Source organism: Halichoeres trimaculatus, unplaced genomic scaffold (assembly GCF_033239565.1).
Source record: "Halichoeres trimaculatus isolate MK-OKI-2021-1 unplaced genomic scaffold, fHalTri1.1 fHalTri1_scaffold_9, whole genome shotgun sequence".
NCBI lineage: Eukaryota > Metazoa > Chordata > Actinopteri > Labriformes > Labridae > Halichoeres > Halichoeres trimaculatus.
In genome coordinates, this window is record NW_027437188.1 from 29,145,431 (window position 1) to 29,171,665 (window position 26,235).

At 39.2% G+C, this 26,235-nt stretch overlaps 1 protein-coding gene across 4 annotated transcripts; it reads right to left on the reverse strand.

Annotated features, from left to right (window-relative positions):
* Nucleotides 1-3,461: 3,461 nt before the first annotated feature.
* Nucleotides 3,462-15,155, reverse strand: LOC141798296 (short transient receptor potential channel 4-like). Of its 4 annotated transcripts, none has more exons than XM_074680170.1 (12): nt 15,071-15,155; nt 14,433-14,782; nt 13,531-13,930; nt 12,621-13,139; nt 7,223-7,559; nt 6,946-7,085; nt 5,680-6,002; nt 5,381-5,576; nt 5,080-5,274; nt 4,950-4,991; nt 4,772-4,861; nt 3,462-4,684 (listed from the first exon to the last, which is right to left on the reverse strand). In XM_074680170.1, exons 3-12 carry the CDS (start codon nt 13,906-13,908, stop codon nt 4,130-4,132), a joined length of 2,775 nt encoding a protein of 924 aa, XP_074536271.1. In that variant the 5' UTR covers nt 13,909-13,930; nt 14,433-14,782; nt 15,071-15,155; the 3' UTR covers nt 3,462-4,129. The 4 variants fall into 4 exon arrangements, with proteins under 4 accessions (XP_074536271.1, XP_074536272.1, XP_074536269.1 ...); XM_074680171.1 differs by having other exon boundaries at nt 4,950-4,988; nt 13,531-13,933; XM_074680168.1 differs by having other exon boundaries at nt 13,531-13,933.
* Between the last annotated feature and the right edge of the window lie 11,080 nt (nt 15,156-26,235).

Sequence of the window (26,235 nt, forward strand, 5' to 3'; positions counted from 1 at the left end):
GATAGGAGTATAACTCCAACATGGATCATATTCCATTTTAATTAGAGAGATACTGAGGTGAATCAAGATTCAGATTAAAAAGTAAATCAAATCAGGAGCTCATCAAAAAAAAAAGGACACAAAGAAAAAAATATATGTCAGCCTTATTTCTATAGCACTGCGTCCCTTTTTATCAAACCTGGATGTCTTCCAACTTTCTACACAGCAATTCATGTATTTAATTGAAGCCATTTCAGTCTTTTGAAGCCATGAGCAGTCTCTTTAAAGTTTTCTTTAAAATCCTTGTAACAAGAATGAACAGGACACTGAGGCTTGAACTTTGATATTAAAAATATCTGAACATTGGCTACAACTCCAGAACAACCCTAAGGAGACAACTGTCTGTGAAAGAGCCACATGATTTTACTGCCTCAAGAAAATGACTTGAAGATGTTTCTTCCGGCCAGCAGGAAAGCAGCTGTCACAGACCTGAAGCAGCTGTTGGCTTTTTATAGATGTAACAAATCTTTGAAGTTACAGCAAAGAAAATTGATACAATCATTTAATTAACTTTGGTAATGTGTAAATGACACATGGTTTTTTATTGATGAAATCCGCAGAGTGTAGCTGTTGTTAAGCGTGACCTGTTAATGTTGTTTATTCACAGCATGCCCAAGTGGCATCACTTTATTTATTCTGCCACAAGCTGTTTATCCTCCAGATGTTCTGAAAATTAAAAAGCAGTCTTTGACAGATAAGTCAATGTGTTGTAAAAACAGGGACAGGGCAAGGATTCAATACAATACAGATTTGTGGCAGAAAACTCAAGCATGCTTCAGCTCGTGCATGCATGTGTATTTTTAAGCACAGTCTGGAAGTTCAAACCCTTCAGCGAACTTCATGCCTGGAAGAAAATAACACTTGTAAGAAAACATGACACTTACTTGGTAAAGGCTTTTAGAAGAAGAGCACTTGTGCACAAAGCCCCATCCCAACCTGGGCTCTTCAAGACTGGAATACATTAACTTTACAGTCTCAGCATTACCCAAGCAGAGCCGGGTCTGAAACTACTACACAGACTGCTCTGGGAATAATGGCATCATTATTTTTGCTTGCAGTGATAATTGAATACAGCTCGGGCTTTACACTTTGAATCTGGACACTGTCAGAATTAACAACTTTCACACTGAGGGACAGTCGCTGCATGTTGACAGAATGGATGAATCTTTTTTAGTCTAAGTAGGTTGAGACTAACTCCATTAACTGGACAAATGTATCTGATTAAAGGTTAACACGCATAATACAAAGGCTTAAATGAAGAAGAAGAAGAATCAGTTCCTCATTACCTGCTCATTATTTTGGATTTCCCGCTCTTACAGTTAGCGTTATTGGTAACATAACATTGGTACACTACTTAATTGAGCAGTGCGCTAATTTTTACAGCGCCATGTTCTCTCAAATCAATCACTTCTGTCTCACACTTACTTGCAATGTCGATCATATTTCACAACCGTTGACAGGTTTTTTCTTTTCATCCTTGACTGCAACCATTATCCATTGCTTGCTCCATCCCTGCCTCTTCTGCCACACATTCAAGATGGCGACTGTTGACGTGAGGAACAAGGCATATGTTCGTTTTAAAACACGTATGAAGAGCAGCTCTTCTTTACAACGCTACTTCAATCTTGACAACTTGTCACTGAATACAATATGACAAGGCATCCTGTAACTCATTTTCCCACCTGCACCTCTTGAAAGTGTATTGGAACGGCCGTTGAACTCGTACCAGATTGATGTGCGAGTTACGACTTGTGACGTCACATCACATATTTTTGTAGCTTATCATAGCAAGGTACTCTGACGTTATTCATCTGCTAATGTTACACATTGCTGGCAGCTGCTCTAGCATTAGCTAGTTTTTAGCCCATGAATTAATACAGAATACGTTTCAATATAACATAATATTAAGTATAAGCTTCTGTTACCTTATGTGCAGTTTTCCCTCCTCCATTTTACTAAAATGAGCAATTTGCAGACTCCTTTGGTGAATGAAATGATTAAGAATTATAAGAATAATGTCTGTAATGTTGGTTCTTGCACTCAAACCGGAGTCGTAATGTACCTGGGATGCTTTCAGGTTGGAACTTGGAGATTTCAAAAGGGAAATTTCCAATTTACAGGTTTCCATGAACGCATCAATAGCTCTATTTTTTTTAAATGGGACAACAAGCTAATTTTGTCAGTTTGTAGCGTAGCTTAGTAGCTGACTTTCTTTAGCACTACTACATGCTAACAAAATCTCACCGTTTTATTGATAGACTCTCAGGTTTGTACAAGTTACTGCAGAATAACTGCTGCATGTACTGGAATGAACATTATCACAAGCAGATTAGACCGTGTTTTAGCCTGTGTTAGTCTTTAGCTTGTGTTTTAGCCTTTAGCTCCTGCTCTATCACTCTCTCGTTTAGCTTTCTTCTGCTCTTCTGTCCTTTTTCTTTTTCACAGTCCAGCTCCTGTGTGTGCCATCACTACAAAATGTATCCAAGAAATAATTTTCAGCAGAGGTACATCAGTTCTGCCTGTTTGACCCAATCAGGAAGCTGAGAAATAGCCTTTAGAAATAACCTATATTGGTGGTGATTATCTCATTTTAAATGATGGATCATGATCAGGTGTACATCCAGAAGTGAGACTTTTTTTAAGATCCCAAAGAAAGTCCTCATGGTCCCTTTAAGTTGTAAGCAAAGGTAAGTTAAAGGAAGAATTACTAACTTAAGGTTAATGCTTTTTTAAACAGACTGACTACTAGCTGATGTAGGCATCTGAATAATGTTTCTGGACAAGGTAGTAATACTTTTAGCAAACCAATAATTGAAAATAATCCAAATTATGTTGTGAAATTATTATAGCCTGTATAGCGTAAGTTAAGTTTAAGACCTGTAGTGCTGTTTAAATGTAAAGAATCAAATAATAAAAACTGTATGAAACCTGATTACTAGTTTACTTTTTATTACGTTATGTCACTCTTAAGCTGCAAATTTGTTGTGGAGGACTGTGGAGATCTGCAGTTTATAGTTAAAGCTCCAGATTAAAGAGTCCAGTCAGAGTTTACACAATAAACAGAGTCAGTTTACATCTGAGTGGACAGGCAGGATATGAATAATGCACCAAATGGCAATTATTCTGTGAGAGCAAATGAGTCTTCATGATGCCTGTCTTCTAATCCTCTCAAGAGTAAGGAAAAAATATCTCAGAAGCTGGATTTCCATTGTCATCCTAAATCTCCTCTTCTTATTAATCAAGACGAGAGACAAGATGGAAGCAGGGAAATCTTTTACAAGGCCAATCAATAAAAAAAGAGACTCACTTACTCTCCTACTAACTCTATCTTATCATTAGTAAAGTCAGAGTCCATGTTTGGGAATGTAAGAGGAGCAAAACAGGCTGAGAAGAGTGATGGGTGTTGTTTTTTAAAAAAGAAATAAAATGATACAGAGACTGTGTTTTTCAAATCAGCAGAAGAAACAAAAGATTCCTTTCTGAAAGTTAAAAAAACACACAAATGACAAGCTTGACAGGTGTATTTTAAGCATGGTTGAGTAATAAATCCAGCAATAAATCACAACTTGACAGTAAAATCCTCTTTCCAATAAAAGAAGTTAGAGTAGCTGACCAAAATATTTTTTCTTTGGCTACATGTCGTTGTTTTTTCCATCCAGTGGAAAATTTCCTTCAAATCAACACCAAACTTATCCAACACATGTACAGTTGCATGTCTTGATCATTACTCTCTTAATAAATGCATTTTTTGGTTATGGCAGATTTCACTTTCAGAGCTCTTTGGGGTAAATGCTTCATTCTGAAACATGAATTTCTTACTTGCTTCACAGTCCTCTGAACAACAAGTCAGACCTCACAAACTTCCCAGTGTTGTTGAACATCTTTGGTAAAACACAGTACTTCATACATGTGCTGTGTTGATGAGAATGATACATATTACAGGATTTTACAAACTGATATAGAAACATTGTGGTACTCTCTGCTATGCAGGACCTGGTTTATAGATATTTTAATCAGTAGATGATTGAATGAAAATGAGATCATTAAAAGCATTAGATCCGTAACGTGGTTAAGATAATTGTCTTGCAGATTAGTTTTTGTACTTTTTTGGTCCATTTTTCACCTTCTTTGTATGCTCTTTGCGAGCCTGTCCACTCTCATGTAAGTCTTGTTTTTCCTCTTCCTTCATAACTTCAACAATTACTTTCTCCACCTGTTTCTCCTGGTACTGCCCACCAGATATGAGAGGTCTTTCCTCTGGAATCAAATTTATCTCATCACATTTGTGGACAAGTAGTCTGCTTTGCTCCGACCCATCAGCTGATTCATCCTTCGATAGCTCTTTATGAGGTTTTATTTTAGTGGCTGGAAAAACTGAACCATTGGCCTTCCTGTTGGAGCCCAGTGGACTGGTGCTGCTGGAAACTTTGCTCTGCTGTGTGGTGGTGGTGGTGGTGGTGGTTGCATCAAAGAATCTCAGCTTCTTTTGAGGCTCATCGGTGGGGAATTTGGGAGAATACTTGAAGCAGTTTCCAGGGTAAGCCAAGGTGGAGCTTGCAACTTGTCCTCCGACCCCACCTTGTGGTTTACCTTTCATCATGCCAAGGACTTCATAACGGAAGCTGGAAATATCCTGCTTTAGCTCCTGTCCAGAGATAAAACAGCAGCAATGATTTAACAGCAACGGGATAAAGGGCAACTGGGATTACTCTTTTGTGTAACTGGATACCACCTTAAAATTCTCTTCAGTCAACCCTTCCTCAGTCTTTGCATCTCGGATTTTTGCAGCAACATACCGCTTCACAAGGTTTCTCAAGACCTCCTGGAAAATAAATTTTGGATAAGGAACTGATTCAAGCTTAAAATCAAACTATCAAAAAGGCTCAGCCCGTTATGTGAGAGCATAGTACCTGATACTCATGGTTTAATCTCACATTTACTGCAGCACGCTTCTAAAAGCAAAGAAAAAACAGGTCATGACAATAAATCTAATGCAGCTGAGATGACAGAGATCAGAGCAAACCTCTGGAAACTCCTTACCCCCAAGGTTTCAAAGGTTTCCAGCTTCTCTGTGCTTAATCTCTTACACAGATGCTTTCTTATCCACTTAATCAGATAAAAGACCGACTTTGGACTGGGTATTATATTAAAAGGAGACGGTAAAGTCCCCCCTTCTTCAAAATAGCTCATCCACAGTTTGGTTCTTGCAAACTTCCACTCTATATCTGCATGATCCTAAAAAGAACACAAACAGCAGTTGATTAAAAACCTTTAGCAAAGACGTGGAAGACATATTAGTGTGTTAAAACTATGAAAAAGGTAGGTCAGCTTCAGAACTTACAGCGATATGCTGGTAGGAGTTATTCATCATTGCAATGAGCATGTTCAGAAGCACTACCAGGGAGATGATATTGTATACACCAAACATGGTACTGCCCACAAACTCAGTGAATTGATGGTCTGGCTCAACATTGGTTACATAGAGAGCAATCAGGCCAAATACGGACCAGAATAATGACTGTAGTGTCTCGAAGAGCCTGAAAAGCAAACAGCAATACATTACACCGTGCACTGCTGGACAAACTTATAAATTATTAATAACACAGATGTGACCAGGATAATTTAAGAGCTTCCACTTACGTGGAGAAGGCATTGTTCTGTCGGCTGCATCGGATACCCTTGCAAATCTCGCCGTCTACTACCCCGTCTGTTTCATAGTAAAAGTAGAGCTGGTTGAGGCCGTTGGCAAAGGCCAGCAGCACCAGACAGTAGATGAAGAGGAACTTGAGGATGTCGAGGAGCATGCGGCCCAGTGAGATCTGTAAGGGCCCGAGATGAGAGTTGGCGGTGAAAAGGCAGATGAGGCGCAAGGAGCTGAAGATGTTGGCGATGGCAAACAATGCTTCTGCGACAAGTGTTGGGTGCCACATGTCCCAGCTGTTTCTGTCTTTGGCCTTATTGTACTGTGAATGAAAGGACAACAAGGAAACAAGAACAACAGTTAATGAAGTTTATCATCACTTTTTCACATTTCTTAAGATACACTGCCTGGCCAAAATAAAGTTGCCACCATCCATTTCATCATGGTCTTGCATTGATGATGGTAGAATCTGACTGCTGCACAAAGCTTTCTCAATGAGGTTAAGGTCTGGACTCTGTGGTGGCCAATCAATATGTGAAAATGATGTCTCGTGCTCCCTGAATCACTCTTTCACAATTTGAGCCCGATGAATCCTGGCACTGTCATCTTGGAATGTGGCTGTGCCATCAGGGAAGAAAAAACCCATTGATGGAATAACCTGGTCATTAAGTATATTCAGGTAGTCAGCTGACCTCATTCTTTGAGCACAGACTGTTGCTGAACCTAGACCTGACCAATTGCAGCAACCCTAGATCATAGCACTGCCCCCACAGGCTTGGACAGTAGGCGCTAGGCTTGATGGGTGATCGCTTTATCTGCCTCTCTTCTTACCCTGATGCATCCATCATACTGGAACAGGGTCGATCTGGACTCATCAGACCACATGACCTTCTTTCATTGCTCCAAAGTCAAATCTTTATGCTCCCTGGCAAATTGCAACCTTTTTTTTCCAGTTAGCCCCAATGACAGTGGTCAGACTCTTCCATCATCAATGCAAGATCTAGGTGAAAAATGAATGCAACACTGGATGGAAATAAATCTTTTGATATTGCAGAAGCTTACTGAAACAATGCCACAGCAGATGCATGCCATAATCAAAGCTAAAGGCAGTCCAACAAAATAATAGTGTGTGACTAATTTTTGGGCAGACAGTGTACTAACTGTGTTTTAAAAAACAGTTATGTTGATACTTGTGTCTTTTTTAATTTAGGGTAAAAAGTCAGCAGTTAAAGACCTGTGACGCACCTCATTAAGTAAAGAATTACCTTCATGTAAGCAACAATCTTCAGAGAAATAGTTGCAAGATACAAAGAGTTCATTATGAAGTCCATTAAATTCCACCAGTCATCCATGTAGTCCTCCAAACCACTATCCCACATCTGTTTGATCTCAGTCCATACAAAACCTTGGAGAAATAAAACAAGACATTCACTTCACCATCACTCAAGAGTTAGAAAGAGATCTAATCCCTTTTACATACATAACCACAGCATGCAGATGTACAGTGGTGTGTGGTGACATGCACTCCAACTTGATGCATACCGAGCACCCAGGGCAGGATCATCCACTCCACTGTGGTGGGTGCCGGACCCTGAAAGTTGGAGTCTGCATAAGTAATATGCTGCGAGGCTAAGAAGAGCAGGAAGAGGAAGGTCAGGTAGGATGCGGTGTGACAGATGAACTTGATGAAGGGCTTGCGGATGAATAAGCCATAGCGGCTCTTTGGAGAGATCAGATAAAGGATGGATAACAGTGGGAAGAGGAGGCCAATGAAGATACATGTGATGAGCTTTACTGCCCAGTGACGCCTCCTCCAGCCTGGGAACTCATCATACCACCGAGACGCCAAGAGCTGCTGACAGTTGGGCTGGGCAACAAACTGAAAAAACAAGAGACGCACAAAGAGAGGCAGATAAGCTTTTTCAGCTCTCTTCTTGTGATCAGGTTGTTGTAGAGGATACTGAATGGATCAGCACAGAAGCAAATCAACCCAAAATACCTCCATCCCAGACTTTCAAACATCATTCAAGTGAAAAATGGAAACACTTGAAACAGGTTATCAGAGCACTTTGTGGTTTTATGCAGCTTGTTCAGTTGAAGTGGTTTCAAAAAGTCTGTCAGTGGGGGAAGCCAAATTATTGATAATACCAGTCGCTTCATATTACTTAAAAAGTCTAAACTTCTGGTTTATGACACCTTAAGTCTGATTCTCTGAGGTTATTGATGAATCAAGCCCATCTTTCCTTTATGGGAGGTTCAGAGGGACATTTGGTAGAAACAACCCCTCAAAGAGGATTTTCAACAAGTCCCTAAAACAAACAAACAAAAAAAGATACTGGAAATTTCTTAAATTAATAACAGACAGAAAAATATATGGACAAAAAGCTCTTCAATGCAGATATTAATACCATATATTTTTCCTAAGAATCTCACCTTGTCCTTGATATAGTGAAAATTATACAAATAGTCAAGCTTCAGACCACAGTGTGGCAAATTTAATATTCACAAGACACTCAGGAAAGAATAAATCATTAACCCTAATATTCGTTGCACTATGCCGATGGCATTCAATTACAGAGCTGTAAAAGTGATTCCTGTGATGCTGAATAAAAAGCAACAAATATATCTTGTAAGGATGTAACCCTAAATCTAAACAGAACCAACATTTCTCAAAATGCTCTCATATCTTGGTTAAGAATAGATCATCTAATCCGTTTCCTTATTCACATTTCTCTTCCCTGTGAGATTTGATATACACGTCTTCTGGACGTCTGCTCATGGCGGTGGGGGTTAATCTTACATTTAAATGAGTTTTGGCCAAATCTAACCTAATTACGGTTGTACAAAGCACCAAATTGTGTGTGATGAGGTCATCTATCACACGGTATCTGACATCTTCATTGTTTCCTAGCTGTCCCTGTGAGGTGTTGACTCGCCTTAACATGGCTGGAGGCAAAAGGTGGCATCTGGTGGGACCAGATTTTAACTAGGGACAATTTTAGAAGGTGACAATTGCCCCATCCACATGTGATGACACCCACTCCTTCAAAAACAAGGGTTAAATCTGTCCTGAGGCAAAGTGTTTGTTCATTAGGGTCTAAAAGACTTGCCATTCCACGCTGCTCATAGGTGGGTAACGCTAACAGTCTAAAAGCTAATCATAAGGTCTGCTCAGCCCATTAAAGTAAGCGTTCTTTCCTTAGTGTTTGCAAAAATGCACATTAGGAAGAAAACATTTGCTTGTACAAAGAGTGCAGCCAATATGTGAAGCTCAGGTCGGAGCAGAACGAGTGCAGAGGGTGGCAAGAGAAGAGAAGAAAGCATTTTCACAGCACACATTAAAGGATGTTGCTGCTAATAATGAGCACATCCAGTAAGTGCTGGTGGTCCATTTAAATTCTATAACCACTTTGGTGCGTTTTCAGAAGTCTTTGATGACAAACCTCAAAAAACCCTCAGTTAGAGACGAGTGTCGGTTTTCTGGCAGTTAACATAAATGGACGAGGATGTTCAACCGAGCGCAGATTAACAATGGGCAGGGCTGTACACTTCTGTACAGCTACAAAAAGTCAGAAAAACAACAAATGGTACTATATGTTTTTTCTTTAATTCATTAGAAATAACAGCCTTAGTTTTTGAGTCCTTTCAGTTTAAGATATGGAATGTAATGAAATCAATGGGACAAAAACTAAAAGATGCAAAAAGTCATTTTATACTTTAGACCAGTGGTAGGCAACCTTTTCCATGATTCGAGCCACTTTAAAATACGCTTATGCCCAAAGTGCTAATACTTCTTTTATAAAATCATCCACAGTCGATAGGAAAGTCTCCTTTAATAGTTTTCCACGCTTTAGTGTGAGAAATGGTATAACTTCCTTCCGTTACCTGGCTTTTAACAGTTCAGAAAGTTTTGAATGCGTTGCTCTGTTTGGCATACTTTGCTAACACTGTTTTTGTATTTGGTCTCAAAAGGCACGGCAAACTCGATGTCTTTCATACTACTCTAGCAAAGGGTGCATATCGCTCGATCTCCGGCCATCTCTGGCAGTAAATCCATACTTTCTTGTCCAACTATTTTGAAAAGAATGACTGAAACTTGATAGCACCGCTTAATGGCTTCAAACTTGAGCTGGCAGACTGCCTCCCAAGAGATTTTTGGTGATGCACTTGCAGGACACAGTTGCACACCTGTAATGTCATGATTAAAACATATTATTTTATTGTATTTTGTTATTTTTTTACAAAAAAATACATGCCAGCTATGGCACCTGTGCCCTAGGTTGCCTAACCTTGCTTTAGACTGAACTCAATGTCTTGTTGTCTCTACTTTCAATTTTAACACTTTTTGATCTATGTTTAATCCATGTTTAACATGTGGTATGGCTGTGTATGTGAGTGTGGCTGAATAATAAAAGTATTAATGTGCGGTCACTTTTGTATTGTTTAATGTGCAATGACAGTAAAGACATTCTGGTATATACTGCCGTTACTCTCTCAGACCTATGTTTTTCAGCAATACAGGTAGAAACACCAGGCCAACATTAATAAAAACATCTCCTTTGGAATAAGTCCAAACATCAAGTAATTACGCTGTGAGCTGTAAGTCTGATTCAGCAAAGCCTTCAGTCATTTAAAGTGTTTTTGTTCTCTTCATACTAACTGTGGCAGTGAAACATCATAATTTTTGACGACCACTTTAATTGATTTTTTATGTATTTTTAGCCTGTTAGCCTCTTGGAGGTTGTAAATACAAAATAATGAATTGCAGCACTGGAACAAAAACCTCTCCAGAAGTTTTCCTGGCCAGTCTGCTCCATTTGTTGTACTTTTTGTTTCTTCTTTTTGCAGTTTTTGACCTCTTTGAGGTGTTTCCATTATAACATGTGCAACACTGACGTTTTCATAGTAACTTGTGATGATCAAGTAAAATGTCTGAATGTCTGAAATGGTCAAATGTTTCCCATCAGAGGTCACACCAACATCCACTGAGCCCTTGAAGTTCATCTTCGATCTGGCACACAGTCGTGCTGATCTTTCCTTCTCACATTTCCAACTGGCTCATTAAAAACGCAACAGTGCGCACACACCATGCATGATCGCTTTAATGTTCAAGCTATGATGAGATTTTACCATGAGCAATGGATGGGTAGTATGAGGCTTGAACTCAGAAAATACTGAAAAAAACTTACCCCCCACACAAAAAATATTCTTGAAAATGCTCAATAATGAGTGAAGCCAATAAAAGAGAACCATTGCAACTCAGCCTGGATAGAATATTGCAGGCACTCACAAAAAAAAATCTAAAAATCCAAAGTTTCTCCCTAAGGAGCACCAGTGCTCCCATTTTACAAGTGCTCTTTAAACTACCGTGACTCCCAAAACATTTGGGCTAGCAAGAAACTTTGAATGGCTCCTTAGAGAAGACAAGCTTTAGGGCAAAATCCAGGGTATTACAGTACTTCTTAGGAATCAGTGTGCAACAACGTTCCAGTCACAGGCAAGAAGTGATGCAAGCTGTTCTCATTACTGTAACTTTCTTTCACTACAACCAGGGCAAGCACAGCAGTTTGAATGGTTCCTGAAAGATGAGAAAATGAGCTTTCCAGGAATGATCTCAGACTCTTTTAAGGCCAAAATAATAAAAAAATAAACAACCAGCCATGTGGCCTGAATGATATCTAGGTGATAAATGGACAAGTAATGTCCAACTTTAAAAGAAAATGCTTCCACATTTGTTTCCTAAGTGTTGAATTCAGACCAAAGACGCTCATTTTTGTCATATAACTTTTAGTTTAGGCATCCATTCTTTCAAAGATTGTATTGAAAGATAGTGAAATTAGAATCTAATAAGTTACTTAACTTTTTGTCTGCTACCTCCGCCAAGGAGGTTGTGTTTTTGGGAGAATTTGTCTGTCTGTCTGTGAACAACATTATTCAAAAACTAAAGAATGGATCTTGATGATTAATTTAGGAAATGTTCTCAATAGGAAAAGGAAGAAGTGATTAAATTTTGGAGGTGATCTGAATCACCGTCTGGATCCAGGATTTTTTTAAAGGATTCTTTATCTTGTGAGATAGGGCTGTTTTCACCATATGCGTATATAACTCCACGATAAATGGTTGGATTGCTTTGCAAAAAAATACTTGACAAGGTCACCATAATTTCTTACAGATGTAAAAGTACAATCCAGATCCTTGCAATATTCTGGATACTAAGATCTGGAATATGAAATATGTACTGGGTCATCATAATTTTCAACACTGTCAGGAAACAATTTATCGTACAAACCTGCAACTAACACCAAATTGTAGCAGGCAGTCTGCTGAAAGGGAGTATAACATTAAAGTAGGACTTAAGTGTTGCGTGACAATCACTTTAGCTTGGCGGGGGTCTGTGCTCTCTGAGTGCTTCTCTAGTTCTTCCTGTGACAGCGCACAAAGTGTGAGTATTTAGTGGCTTTACTTCACACCAAACAGAAGGGTGTCCTTGGATCTGAGGGTAAGTACACCAAAAACATGTTAAATGACAGTAAATGGTTTCCTCCCTAATTAAAATATTATGAGTATGTTTTTCAGGGAAGTGGTCATCACTTATTCCATCATTATCTCCAATTATCCAATTGTCATGGGACTGTCTGAGAGGGATACTGTAATGCATTGCTAAGAGCTGCCCTGGTAATTACATGCTGCTCTCCCCATGGACATCTCCACCCTTCTCTGACCACTTACAGCTCATCTTGGTTTGTTCTTGTTATTCAGTTCATGCTGTGACAAAGGATGTTATACTTTGTACTTTTTGTACTTGTGCCAAAAAAGGAACCTGTGAAAGTATGGCTCCCATTATGAGCACCTATTTTGCTGTTGGCATTTCTTCTACCTTGAGGGTTTCACGCTGCTGAAGATGTGTCAAAATAGAGATCATAATCGACATAGAGCTTACCTCTTTCTGGCAATATTTGATAGCCAGCTTCAGTCGAGCCAGATCATTGTTATTCTCATCCAGCAGAGGGTTGATGTCATCACGGTAGTTGAGGATTATCTCCAACTCTCTGGAGCTTCGTGTTTGGTCCAAGAGGTCCTTGGCAAATTGTTTACACATATGGGATAGCTCCTCATACTCTGACTTGAACTCGTTTTCAACTGTGCTGAGCTCCTTCAGCTCCCAGCTAAGCTGAAAAGCTGTGAGGAAAGGATCTTCACTGGAGACAGCGATTAGTGACGGGCTGGCGAGGGCCTTGTAGATGTTGAGCCTGGAGCGAGAGTGACGTAGGCCGTCAACATCTAAACTGGAGCCACACTCCACGCAGTTGCAGCGCACAGCATGGGGCTGAGGTACGGAAACACCTCGCTGCACAAGCAGTTTGATGATTTCGTAGTTGTTTGTGTGGGCTGCAAGGATGATAGGCGTGATGTCGGGGGTGAAGTCTGAAAACTGTCTGTCCAGCAGGATGGGGGGGACCTTTTCAAGGAGGAGAGAGGAGCAAACAAATAGACATGGGCATGAAAAGTCTGCAAGTGTACAGAGTTAGTTGCACAAACTGTGTATAGTTACTGCTTCTTCTAAAAGTAGAGGTATCACAACAAATAGTGTGGCAAAGAGTGCTGCTGCTTTGAACCAGAAAATAGAGTTTGGAACCTAGAATAAGAATAGCCACGTCTGAATCTAAGGGAAAGTGAAGCGCATGTAGTGATTTTCTCCTTCATGTCTTTTACCTTTTACACTGAGGGTGAAATGTCTGAAATCTCACAGCTGAAGCGCTCTGAATTTACAATGATCTGTATGGTTACAGTGAACAGTCCAAGAAGCTTGCAACTGCTGATGGTCTTATAAGATCACGGATCCACAGTACCTGGTTTTCCCCTCGCGGCTTCTTATGGTTGAGCAGCAGCTCCACGGCCCCCACCACTTCTTTGCGGATGGCATGTAGCAGAGCATCACCCAGATACACATTAAAGCTGAGCAGCAGCTCAATGATCTCCAGGTTTTCGTTGTCAATGGCAATGAGCAGTGCTGTGCGTCCAAGGGAATCAATGCAGTTGATGTTAATCCTAAAGTAGATCTCAGCCTCTTCCAGGGCTTGTTTCACACTGCCGTAGTCCCCTTTCTCAACAGCACCCAGGTAGGCTTTCTCCAGGGCAGAGAGCTCGGACTCTGCCCGCACGATCCGCAATGGGATGCGATCCCTGTACGAGGAGTTGTCTGTTTTCCTGTAGTAAAGCTGTGACATTGCTGCTACAGCATCACAGTCTCTACTAAGAATGGATGAGAAATAAAAGGAGAGGAGGAAAATATAAGATCAAGTTTCAGTTTAGGCTTTGATGATGCAGACACAGTGGTACAAGTACAGCTCTCTCTTTATTGACAGCAGAGAAAATATAACAGGATATGTGAAATGGTAACCAGAGCTTTACAATGAGGCCCAAACACAAAACATATTACTTATTAAACATGTTGTCTCCCATACTGATCATGAAAATAATGAGCAACTTTAAAAAATGTAAAATTTATTATTATTTTAATTTTAACATACAACAGTCATACATTCAAATATATATAGCTTAATCATCAAGTTTTATAAGAAAATGTATGGCTGAATTAAAAAGGAATTCCTATTTCAATAACAATCAACTCTAAGCTTTTAAAAAAATATTCATTAAACATAAGGAAAAAAAGAATATTCCTACAACATTTTTTTGATGCCTTAAACATTAACAAGCAAGAACAAATGCACCAGACTGACAGAAACTTTACCTTCGTCCTGTTGCTTTTCAGCAGTGATGAACAGAGAGAGGCAGATACAGCAGCAGCAGCCAAAAGGAAACTTGAGTGTTCGGATCCTCATCAGTGACTGAAGTCTCCACTGGAGACGGACTGTAACTTAGTGACATGTCATGCAGTCCTCTGCCCACCCCTTTCACTCACTGAGCCGTCGGGAGGTTTGTTGTGTAGAGGAGGAAAGCTGCTGTCCACACTCAATCACAAAATACATGACGAGTATCAGGTGGGGTGCACGAGGTGACCTATCGTTTTGCAGCAGATGCGCACGTGGACTAAGTGGGCGAGCCGAACTTAGAAAATACTCGACCCCACGGCTAACAACACTAGAGAGATGGGAAAAGAGGAATTAATGGTGAGTTAAATGTTGAAGGCAGAGATTTTTTAGATGCTACAACAGTAAATTTCCAAGATTTCTATCACCAGTTTAACGTGGGATTCAGTTAAGATAAGCATTGGTTAGCAAAACACGCAGGCGCCATAACTCAAATTTGAGTTAGGCTGTGAAGTTTAGTAAATGGTAAAGTCACAGCAACACACATCGAAAAGTATCTTTGAATCACCTAAATAAAGTATATTCTATAATAAAATATGATATAATAGGTTGAAAATACTTGAACGGTTTTGGAAATGCCAGCAGGTAGCTGCCAGGCGTTCTGTTCTGGTGTTGTGTCATTTTCTGCTACCCATCGAAAATTGCTAATTTGTGGTTCTGCGCATGCGCTCTACTTCAGTCGTGTCAGGCCCATCATTTTTGGCTTCCTGTGAGTACTGAGAGCATTATTTGATGTGAGACAATTGAATTATCAAAATATGCTTCTGCCCTAAAGTAAAGATTTAAACACATCAAAACTAGCTGGGTTTAATGACACAGGGATATTGAGTTGAATATTAATGATTTAATTATGTGTTCAAGACAAGGAGCATTTGATGGGAGGGAAATTGAAGTATCGAAACATGCCCCCCCCCCCCCCCCCCCCCCCGCAATAAATAAATAAATAAAAAATAAATAAATAAATAATTAAAATAAAATACTGCTAATATTAATTAATTAATTAATTAATTAATCAATTAATTAATTAATTGAAAATGCATGAAGGGTAATTTTCTTAATAGTAACACAAGCATGATCACACACATCTATGATGGACACAGCTAAAAGAAAACAGTAGCAAAATCTGACAAGGCAGCAAAATCTTCACCTTCAACCCCTTAAAATGAATCATTTTGGTTTGGCTTCTGATGAACAAAGCTTACTTATATTTTAATGCACCTCTTTTGGAAAGTTTTGAGCGTTTATGGCAGCTTGATTTATGTCCAAGCCTCAGTCTGCATGTGGTCTGGTGTAGCTCTCAGGAAACCCGGGCTATCCAAATGTTAACTTCTAAATTTTCTCTGTTTAGTCTTTGAAGCCTGGTAAAATAAATGTGGGGTTTATAGGAATCCACCAAGTGGTAATAGGCCACTGTTATGTGTCAGAGGGTGGAATGACAGAGGAGACATTGTATTAAAGTAAAGTAGTAGTTTATGATGTATACAAAGAAAAGCCTGCTGCAGAAGATGTCATCTTATCTTATATACAATTTTCATGTCACTATTTAAGGGATGCTGTGGAGAAACAGGCAGATGCAACATATAGGATGTTTAACTTAAGTGATGGTTGGCTATATATTGCAAGTCTGTACAGTTGCTAAGAAACCTCTCGCAAACTCATTTCTTCTTCCACATCTGTTGGCAATAGGGACGACTGATTTGACCTATTCTAGTGACAGTTTCAGATCTGGGTGATCTTGTGGAACACAAAACTCAACATGATAAATCTAATATCTTTCAGTCCACTTAGACTCAGTCTCAGCTGTCCTGAGACCTTAGATCAATCTTGTTGGTATGCTATTGTGGCCAGTATTTGCACATTTTGACACTGAACTTTAATGAGCTTCACAAACTGCGTCAGTCTGTATGAATAATGAGTTGACATTCAGAGTTCCCTCAGTCATTCTAATTAGCATGTTTTAGACTCCATCAGTGAGCTTTTGTGTGACTTTGACGGATACTGCATGTGTGAGATGACCAAGTGTGTTTGCGTGTGTGTGTATGTGTGTGTGTGTGTGATAAGATCGATTTTCCTTCCTCTGAATCAACAGAATCTTGCACTTACAGGAATTGTGCTCAATATAATTATCACTCCGGTTATTATCTCATCACACTCGCTGCAAGACATGTGCAAGTCAATCTGGTTTGTGCAAGAACCAAAGGAATACCAGCGCCATCCAGACCAGCAGCAACGAAACAGACGATTCTCTGTTTGAACTTAATTCTCTTTGTACAAGCACTTTCAAACTTGATCAATAGTTATCATTTTACTGGATGATATAGCACAAAAATCCCATCATGCTTTGCAGAATTTCACTCTTAAATCAGTTGTTCACTTGTGTTAATCAATGAAACCACATTTTTGTCACAACCATTTCCTTTAATGAAGAAAGAGGACACAGGCTATCAGTTTATAACGTAAGTATTGAGAGGGGAGAAAGGCAAAAAAAATGATTATGTTGGTGATAGAACCTTTGTGTAGTATCTGAACTTATCCAGACATATGATGGAGTCTGATTCCCCCTAAATGTTCAAATACAAGTCAATATTTTGTTCAGGGGTCGTATCTTTTCACCAGAGTGAAGAAAATTTGGAATGAGGTGTTTAAGTTTGATCAATCTCTCTTCTTTTGTTGGAGCAACTTTCTGCTTGATCAGTCAAAATCTATTTCTTACTTTATGAAGCCAGATAAAATTTTTCAAAGTCTTTCGACCTGTTTTCACAATAAATGCATTTTCTTTTCATCTTACAAGACATTGTGAAAAAGAAGCCTTGAGAAACAAGACAGTAAACTGAGACAAAGAAAAAAAAACTTTTTTTATGGTCTCAAGAAAAATAAACTTTAGGGAATATCATTCAGAGAAATGGACTTCTGAGGGATAGAAGATCACATTGCAGTCCAACCACAGCTGGCAATTTGTAAACATCTTGATATTAATAATAAATAAAGGCTTCATTTTCTCCTTCTTTTATCCCTTGGCCAGTTTCAAATGGTCCAACATTTCTCTTTAAAGCCAATTAAAGCAGGTTAAAGGCAGATAAACACTCTGCTGTGAGAAGAGAGTTTTGATCTACTGGGGTTTTCTTTCTTAACTTTTTCTGTCTGGTCTGTCTTCAGAAGAAGATATGTTTTTTTCAACAAAGAAAGTCTTATGATCATAAAAGCCTTGATGGTCATATTGAACGTGTGTTCATATAAAAAAAGTGAAGTTTGCAGCCATCGTGTCTCTTTTTAACAGCTGATTCTTGTGTGGATGTAACAAGCCCTGACTCTATCAAAATATTCACTGAAGTCGAATTAAGTAATATTAATAATTCAATTATAATGTAGAGAAGGCTTAACATTTAGCACGCCTTTGGGAAATAAACGATCAATATGTTCATGAGTGGCTATAAAAAAGGTCTGCAGCTCAGTGAGGAGACTCTGTATCTTTCTTTTAGGCTTTTGAGGCAGCTGCAGTTGAGTTTTTTGCCCTCGAGGAACATTCAGCATGGTGTCTTTTTATCTATTTATTCCACCGTTCAAATATTCCATATTTGTTTCAGCCATCCGAGCGGTCACAGATAAGGTCAGACTGTATCATCGGCTCATGTGCTGAATTTTTTGTGTCTGATTCTGTTTGCAGGAGAGAGATGTGCTGATGGACAGAGCTGACAGCAGGCAGACTCCAGAGTGTGACCTGTGCTCATGCGTATTTCCTGCTGAACCAGAAAACACATGATTCAACAAATAAAGGTAAAATATTCTTTAAAGTCTGCATAATTAACCTGTAAGGGAAAGACTTACCAGCAGATAGGCTTTTGATAACATAATATACCTATTTATGTACCACTTTATGGGTAAATTTTATAAAAAGGGATCTACCTAGAGCCAATTTTAAAAAGAATAACATTGGAAGAGTTTTGTCACAAAAGCTTGAAGAATATTTTTCTATTATTTATTCTTTATCATATATGTTCAATAAAATTTTCTAACACATCAGTCAAACAAGCCCCTTGTGGAGAATATCAGCTGTGAAAAACACGTTTTTCTATGAACAATTAAGAAGAGGAATCCTTTTAAAATGTAATGCTCTTGTATGCCACTAGAGGGCAGAAAGAGATTTCATTTTCCCTTGAAATCTTGATGAGCTTCATCTTAAGCACAAATTTCAAGACAATCAGACAGCAAATTACATATAATTATTGTTTTTGTTTACACCCTCGGCCTTTTCCACATTTTGGTGAAAGCGTCTTACTTTGGACATGAAACACATTTGACTATTTTCTCTCTAAATGAAAACATTTCTCTGAAAAAAAGCATCCAATTGAGTGAATTAACTTTCCACAGTGCGGTTTAGCATATCTGGGCCAAATGTTTGTTAATGATGTTTGCTATTGCAAAAGAATCTTCTGACCCAGTTCCAGGCATGTTTATCACTGCTTTCACTTCACTTAAATACGTAATGACTCTTACTTTTCTGTTCCAGGGCTGTGGGTTTCTGTGCATGATAAATAAGTAAAACTGTGGTAAGCTTAAAAATAACGAAATAATTCTCAGTGGTGAACCTTGGATCATGTAGGAGCTGCAGGCAATTAAAGATGATGTTTAAAGCACCACAGTTTGGTATCAATTGAAGTTTGTTTTTAGCATCACTTGTTATAGTAAACAGTGCTGGCAGTGAGTGAAATGATAACCTCTGTCAGTCGGGGAAAAATATGTTTGTATTTAAAAGCTGAGGAAACTTCAGAGGATTTTTTTTCATCCACATCAAGATGAGGTCGCATGCACTCTAATAATGTTTATGGGGCAAGTGAAATAAAATTAATTCCCATGATTTTTGGTTGTCCCCTCTGTGGTAAACACTAGCTTCAGCTGAATTCAAGTCTTTCAACTGAGCACATCACAAAAAGCCATTTTTTTTAAAGCTGAGATCAGTAGATTTACAAACTTGGAGTTGTGCTTGACTGGTCAGACTCCACAGGAGGCGACCAGTCTGTGCTCTGCACGTGGGTGTAGAGCACGTTCAGCATTACGCTCCAGCTTTCTGTCAATTAGATGTGCTATGTATGGGCCAGTGTTTGACCCTGCTTCTAAAAATGAACACTGATGCAATAGTCAAGCTGGCAGAAGAAATCCAAAGTCATTAGAAGAGGTCTTGAACTAATTAGGGCTGACAATCTTTCAGGGGAAAGTCATCACAGCTTTATAATTCAGCAAGAGCTACAAGGTCAACAACACTGAGCTCTCTGAAAGGACAACCAGGTATGATTTTGGTTATCAAGGACAGTGGTATTGTTTGCCATGATTTGTGCATATTCAACATGGGATTTCTTACATATATAGTGAGTTATCACCTCTGTGTTCACACAAAAACATACAATTTTGATGATAAATCTCAAAATGAGCACCCAGTCAGACTTCAAAAAGATATCAAAGATATTTAGATAAAGAGATTTTTCATCATCAGACTAAAGGTGTTTTTTCGACAGTATATCATTCTCTTTTTCCTGTCATTCCTCTGTCTTTGGATGACTGTCTTAACAAGATGGATTTATTGTGCATCCTGTCTCCACATCATACACAATCTGATGTTGCCATCTCCTGGCAGTAGCAGTGAAGTAAACAGCACATAACAGCTGCCAAATCATATAAGATTAAACATACTTATTTTTACTTCATAGTATTACTTTTCTCTTCTAAACAAATAAATAACAGCAAAGTGATTCTATAAATAGGAGTACATATCAGGTATACAAAAAAGTGACAAAACATGGTTGACAGGTAACACAGTTGAGATTTTCTCCATTTTTTGGCCCTTGTTTCTTTTAACATTCATAGTAAGAACACCAGAAAATGTTGATCACACAGTTGATGAACAATTAAAACGCACTATGTACACACAATCATTATGATGAAATCTTGATGAGGAAGAGTTGAAACATGCCACACTTTCTTCATGGCTCTCACCAAAAAGAGTTTGACTTCAAGTCATTTGAGTCATGTGACTTTAGAACAAACCATTGCTGTTTTATAGGCCTTTTTCAGTGGGTAACACGGTTGATGCAGGTCTCTCTGACACACACAAAGTGAATTATTTTATCCATATAGATTATTAAAATAGTTTTTAATACAGCTTTGTCATGTTTTAATGATTATCTTTAACAAATAATACTGAAAATACTGAAAACTCACGAAAAACTAAAAGGTACAGTGTTTAGGTACCTAAGCGCATCCTTGTGACTGTGAAGGAGTGGAATAGTAGGAGTTTTTTCATGCTGGACATGAACTCAGCATTGCAGGTTTATATATTAAAGAATACATTTGTTAAATTGATTTTTTAAATATTTCATTATTAAACAAATTGATATTTTTTACAACATAAACAAAAAAAAGTACCGAAAATAGGTACTGTTGAGTACCATTACCAATTGCCAGGTACCGGGCATCAATACTGTATCTTATTAAATGTGAAAGGTACCTATCCCTACATGTATCTATTGTTGATTTGGAAGAGAAAACTTGACATTTGAGAAATTGGACAGCACAAAACTGCAAACTCCAAAACATGATTTGTAGTTTTAGCTGAATAAATTATGGAACCTTTTCACTTTCTGTATTAAATGAAAGTGAAATGTCATCCAGATGACCCACTGTAAAACTGGTTTGGTAAACTTGGAAAGTATATCTCATAGTCATGAAATGTACCCCTAATTATAGAATCACTCTGCACACATCTTCGAGTACCTGCAGGAATCTATTATCATAATGTGAGGATACTGTAGGTTAAAGGTCATATTTATGTCTGTCTGCAGGGATATTTACCAAACTCAACAAAATCAGCAAGACTTCTCCTGAAAAATGAGTCAGTTTGTCAGTTTGTGTGCTGGTGCTTATTAGAGCTGTCAGCAGGAGAGGAGTATGTGTGTGTGCTAGCGTGTGTGTGTGTGTGTGTGTGTGCCACTCACTTGTACTTGTATGTGCAGCAGGAGGTGTTAAAGGGTTAAAAATCAGGTCTTGGAGCTTACATCCACATCTATAATGTAGCATAAAGAGCACCTTGTTACAACAGTTAACTTGGACAGTTGACAGCTGACTTATGTGACTCGGGCTAATGGAAAGATTAAGTCAATTACAGCCTGGCAGGGGAGCTCGGAAATATTTAAGACATTCCCAAGATTATTGGAACAATAGGGACTCACAGACGCCGTCACTTGGTGGCAGTAAATTTCATTATGTCACAGTAAATCTGACAAAGTGCACTTAGTTTTTCTCCTTTCTCCAAAAGACAAATCATGTGTTAAAGTGAGGATGAGAGCAGTGAAATGCAGGCAAAGAGACTGTCCCAACATGTGCAGATTGTGCAGCTTTTTCATGAGCATCCAGTGAATGTGCTCTGTTTCATCTGGATGATATTGTTGCTGACTTAGTCCCCAACTTTAGATCAAAAGGAGTAGAAAGAGAATGAAGTCAGCTCAGCAGAAACTCAAGAAGTAAAGGCAGATAAAATGAGGCTTAGCAGAACGTCTAAAGTAGGCGACTGTTCACTGCAAACAACAGAATTTAAGAGGAGTATTTTGGGAAGAAGCATCACTCCTAATCAAAGATTTATACCCTTTGTAGTAACTTTGTTGCTGGAGTAGTTTTATCTTCCAGCTAAAGTTCACAGGCGCCACTTTTGTTTTCCAGAGTCGTCCTGATCAGAATTTCCTGCTGATGATGTGACAATGTGCAGATGTCACACAGCGACTCCCGCCAGGTGAATACTCATTTGTCTTTTTTCTTGCGCAGTAGAAATGAGTAAAGCCCGCGGGGGTGGGCATACATGTTAAGTGCCTCTCAGCTTTAAAACTCATCAGGAAAAGGAAGGCCTGCTGGGCAACTGGCAGCAATCCGATTAAATGATGTAACCTTTGGCCTGTGGGCGACCACGTCTCCACAGGATGCACACAATTTTCACTTTTTAATAACATATAAAAGTTTAAAATCAATGATGCAGTTTTCAGATACAGATGGATGATAAGTAGTCAGCTGGTTGGCCTTTACTTGTGTCCTTAACCAGCTCCTAATCGGTCAGGTTAGTTTGAATTTAATGAAGGCCGTTTTGACAGTGCCCTGGTGCCCCTACGATTGCTTTTGCACCGTTAAAGGCTTTTGGGCACAGCACTACACATCGTACTTCATTACAATCAACCCACAACGGTGTTCTTACAAGAGTGCAAAAACATCAAGCAATTACTTTCTCACACAGTCAGAAACCAGGATTTGGTTCAAGGAGAAGTTACATTTTTTTTTCATTTGAATACTTTGTACCACCATCTGTTCTGAGAAAAACAAATACTTTTGGATTAACATGTAAGAGCCAGGTGTGCAACTTAAAACACAGAGGTCAAGCATCCAACATCATTCAAAACTCTAATATTACACCAGTAATCATAAGTCTTTTTTATTTATTCACTGAATACACATGAAAGGAAACCTTAAAAACATCTTAAATCCTTTGTTAATCCTATGTTCACCATCAAACATCGCCATCTTCTAGTTTTGTGGTCTGAAATTACCCGACAGGCCAAGACAAGTGAATTCTGCACTGCTTAACCTCAGCATTACTCACACATGAACTCTTCTCCTCATTGTATTTGTGGTTTAACATCTGCCTTATGGATTTAGTCCAATCAACATACTGTGGCTTTAACACACCACTAAATATACTTTACACAAACACACACAGATTTTTGTCTCTGTTCTTCCAACTTTTCCCATTTGTTTTGAGGTCTTTGCATTTCATGGCTCATTTGTTTCTCCCAAAAGCAGAATGTTGAAACTATTTATTAAGAGCACGCTGGAAATAACCAAAGCTGACTAGTTTTGTAAGTGTTATTGTTGCTCTGGCCATACATTATAGTCTTAATATGCGGGCCCACAAACCCACCAGGGGAATTAAAGAGCACAAATAAAGAATATGATTAAACTTGACTTTTTTTGCTGCCTTTTTAGTTCTGTTGTGTCCCAAGAGACGCATACAACACAGGGAAGATGGATTTCGCTGCTGGTTGGCTGCTGGTGTTTTGTGTTTTCTGTGGGTTGTACATTTTACTTTTGTTGAAGAGAAGGTTACTGCCACCATTTCAGCCTCAGCCGTCAGAAGAATAGTCCCTGACAGAGATGTAATGATCTAAAATAGTCTTAATGAGATCAGTGGGGCTGGGGTTGTATTCTTAGGGGAATTACCATAAACAAAAATAGACCTGATAAGTCCGGGCAATTGTTAGAGTGGAGCCACTTTAGCAACACACAGACAAGCAGAACAGGAGGCAATCATCAAACGCATTTTTACCGAGAGACTATGCTGTTACAATGTATGGATACAAAACACAAAGAACATATTGTGTAGATTTGTTCTCTGATAAGAATTCATCTCAGACACCGACTGAATTAAGGATTTACCCATGAATAATTCTTAAATACATTTGATTAGTAGCGCAAATATGAAAGCCTGAGGGACAGTCAAATGTGTCTTTAATGCTAATAAATACAACAAACACAGCAGGGGCTGCCATGTTTGGCTGCAGATTCATGCTCAGAATGAACAATTCCAGCAGAACCTCATTGTCAGTCTGGTTGACTTGATGTCAATTCTCAGAACTCCAGGCACCATACATGATGTATATCTCTGTTAACCTGCTTGCAATAACAATAACAGTGCTGACGCTGACAGCAGAGTATGTAAGACTCCTGATGTTTGGCCTCATTGTCTCTTGGTTTGTCTGGGACATTCACTTTGGGGGAAATTCAAACTTTGTTCTGCTGTGCACTGCAACCCCCTCGCAGATGCATCCACCAGAAAAAGAATCTTTTCATTGTTTTTTCTGATGCAGTCTGTACCGTCAGCCTGCTGGTAGAAGCATATTCAGTCCTCACCAGAGCCGTCACAAAACAAACTGGGTATTAAGCCACAAAGAAAAACCATATGAGCTGCTGAACAAACAGTCTGAATATTGTTCCAGTGTTCCAGTGATCAGCCAGAGGAAACTTTAGAAAAAAAAAGAAAGAGCTTGCTGAAATCTTATTTTCTTATTCAGATGGAATTTATAAGTGGTTGTCAAAATTGAGTTGAGCTTGGCACTTAAGCCAACCCTAACTTGCAGAATGTACAGTAAATCACCTGCACACCAAGACAGACAGTTCTATCAGCTGAGAAGGATTGGTCATTTACAATAAATTTGATATAAATATGATCTGACAGAATATCATCAAACTTCCCCTTGGCTCAAAAATAAGCCTGAAGGTTTGGGTCTGATCCAATTCCCTCTCTGCCATGGCTGCTGTCAGAGGCTTCTATTCATCTTCTTTTTCATTTTCTCTTGTAACTAGGAGCTGTCAAGGCCTGCGGGGTTTGCCTTGCAGTTTGCTTGGCCATATTTATAATTGGACCCTGTCAACAGTGTCCAGTGCAACTCAACTGCACGGTTTGTTATGGCAGCTACTGTGTACAGATTTCAGCACATGCCAGCTGAGAGACAGTTTGTCTGTCATTAATGCACAACTAGCAGACGCTGGCTGCAGCGGGGACTTTGTGAATGGAATAAAAATGATCTCTACGGGATCAGAGGGGAATGAGCGGAGTTAAAGTCGGATTCTTTCAGGCAATGTAAAGCTCTGGGGGTGCACTGACAGGGTAGCGAAGGTATGTGTGTACTTCTAATATATACAAATGCAGTGAGGTAAATCAAACATACAGAGCCGTGGGCTTTGGGCTGTACAAAGAAAGTAACAGTCAGGTTGGATAAATCACGTTTTCTAACATATTTTGGGACCTGTACACACCAACACCTATAGGAGCTGAAATTGCTAGACTGGGTTTTTCCAACTCCTATCAGACTCCCCTATAGACACATGACTTACTAACCCTCTCACAATATATAATCCGTGTGTGCAACAGTGCTCGCTGTGCCTGCTTTTAATATAAGTGATTCATTCTGACCTGTCCTGCTGGGTTACACAATGTCTTTGTGGGTGTCCTCTAAATCAACACTGGTTCCCCAGATGAGCTGAGCAGAGACAGATCATGACCGGGCTTGTCAGGAGTCAGAGGAGAATGCTCTGCTGGGCGAAGGGACTGACACACGGAGGTCCTGAGTGATGAGAGAGGAGTGTAGCAGGAGAAGGACATTGTCACTTGTGACCGTAATAAAGAGAACTTTTGACTCACGCTTTCAGAGTTGAGTGGAGTGGGGCCTAGTTTGTAGGGCTAACCTGTCAAGTGGAGCAGCTGCATTGTGACCATATGGATCGGCTGCACTGCATGACAGACTGCAAATTCCTGCAGTGTTTCCTCTCCCTAAGCTCTGCTGTACATGACAGCATACCACCTCATGGTTACACGCTACATTATGAGTTTCCTGTCGAACAATACTGAGCAAATTACACTGCTGGGATTTCAAACACAATGCAGGAGCTGTTTTTCGTGATAGAAAAAAAACTTAAAATGCTGCTGTAGAGTTTATTGTCCTGAAGGGTGTGTGAGGCACCTTTCTTTGCAGCTCAAACCAGGAGAGGGAGACAAAGCGTTTCTATAGTCAGATTATGAGTGAAGACTCACAGAAGCATTGATTTCTTTGTTAGTGTCAACAAAGAGCGAGTGTGGTGGATCAGAGATCAAATGTAGGTTAATTTTAAAACATATAAAATGCAGTTTTGTTCGAC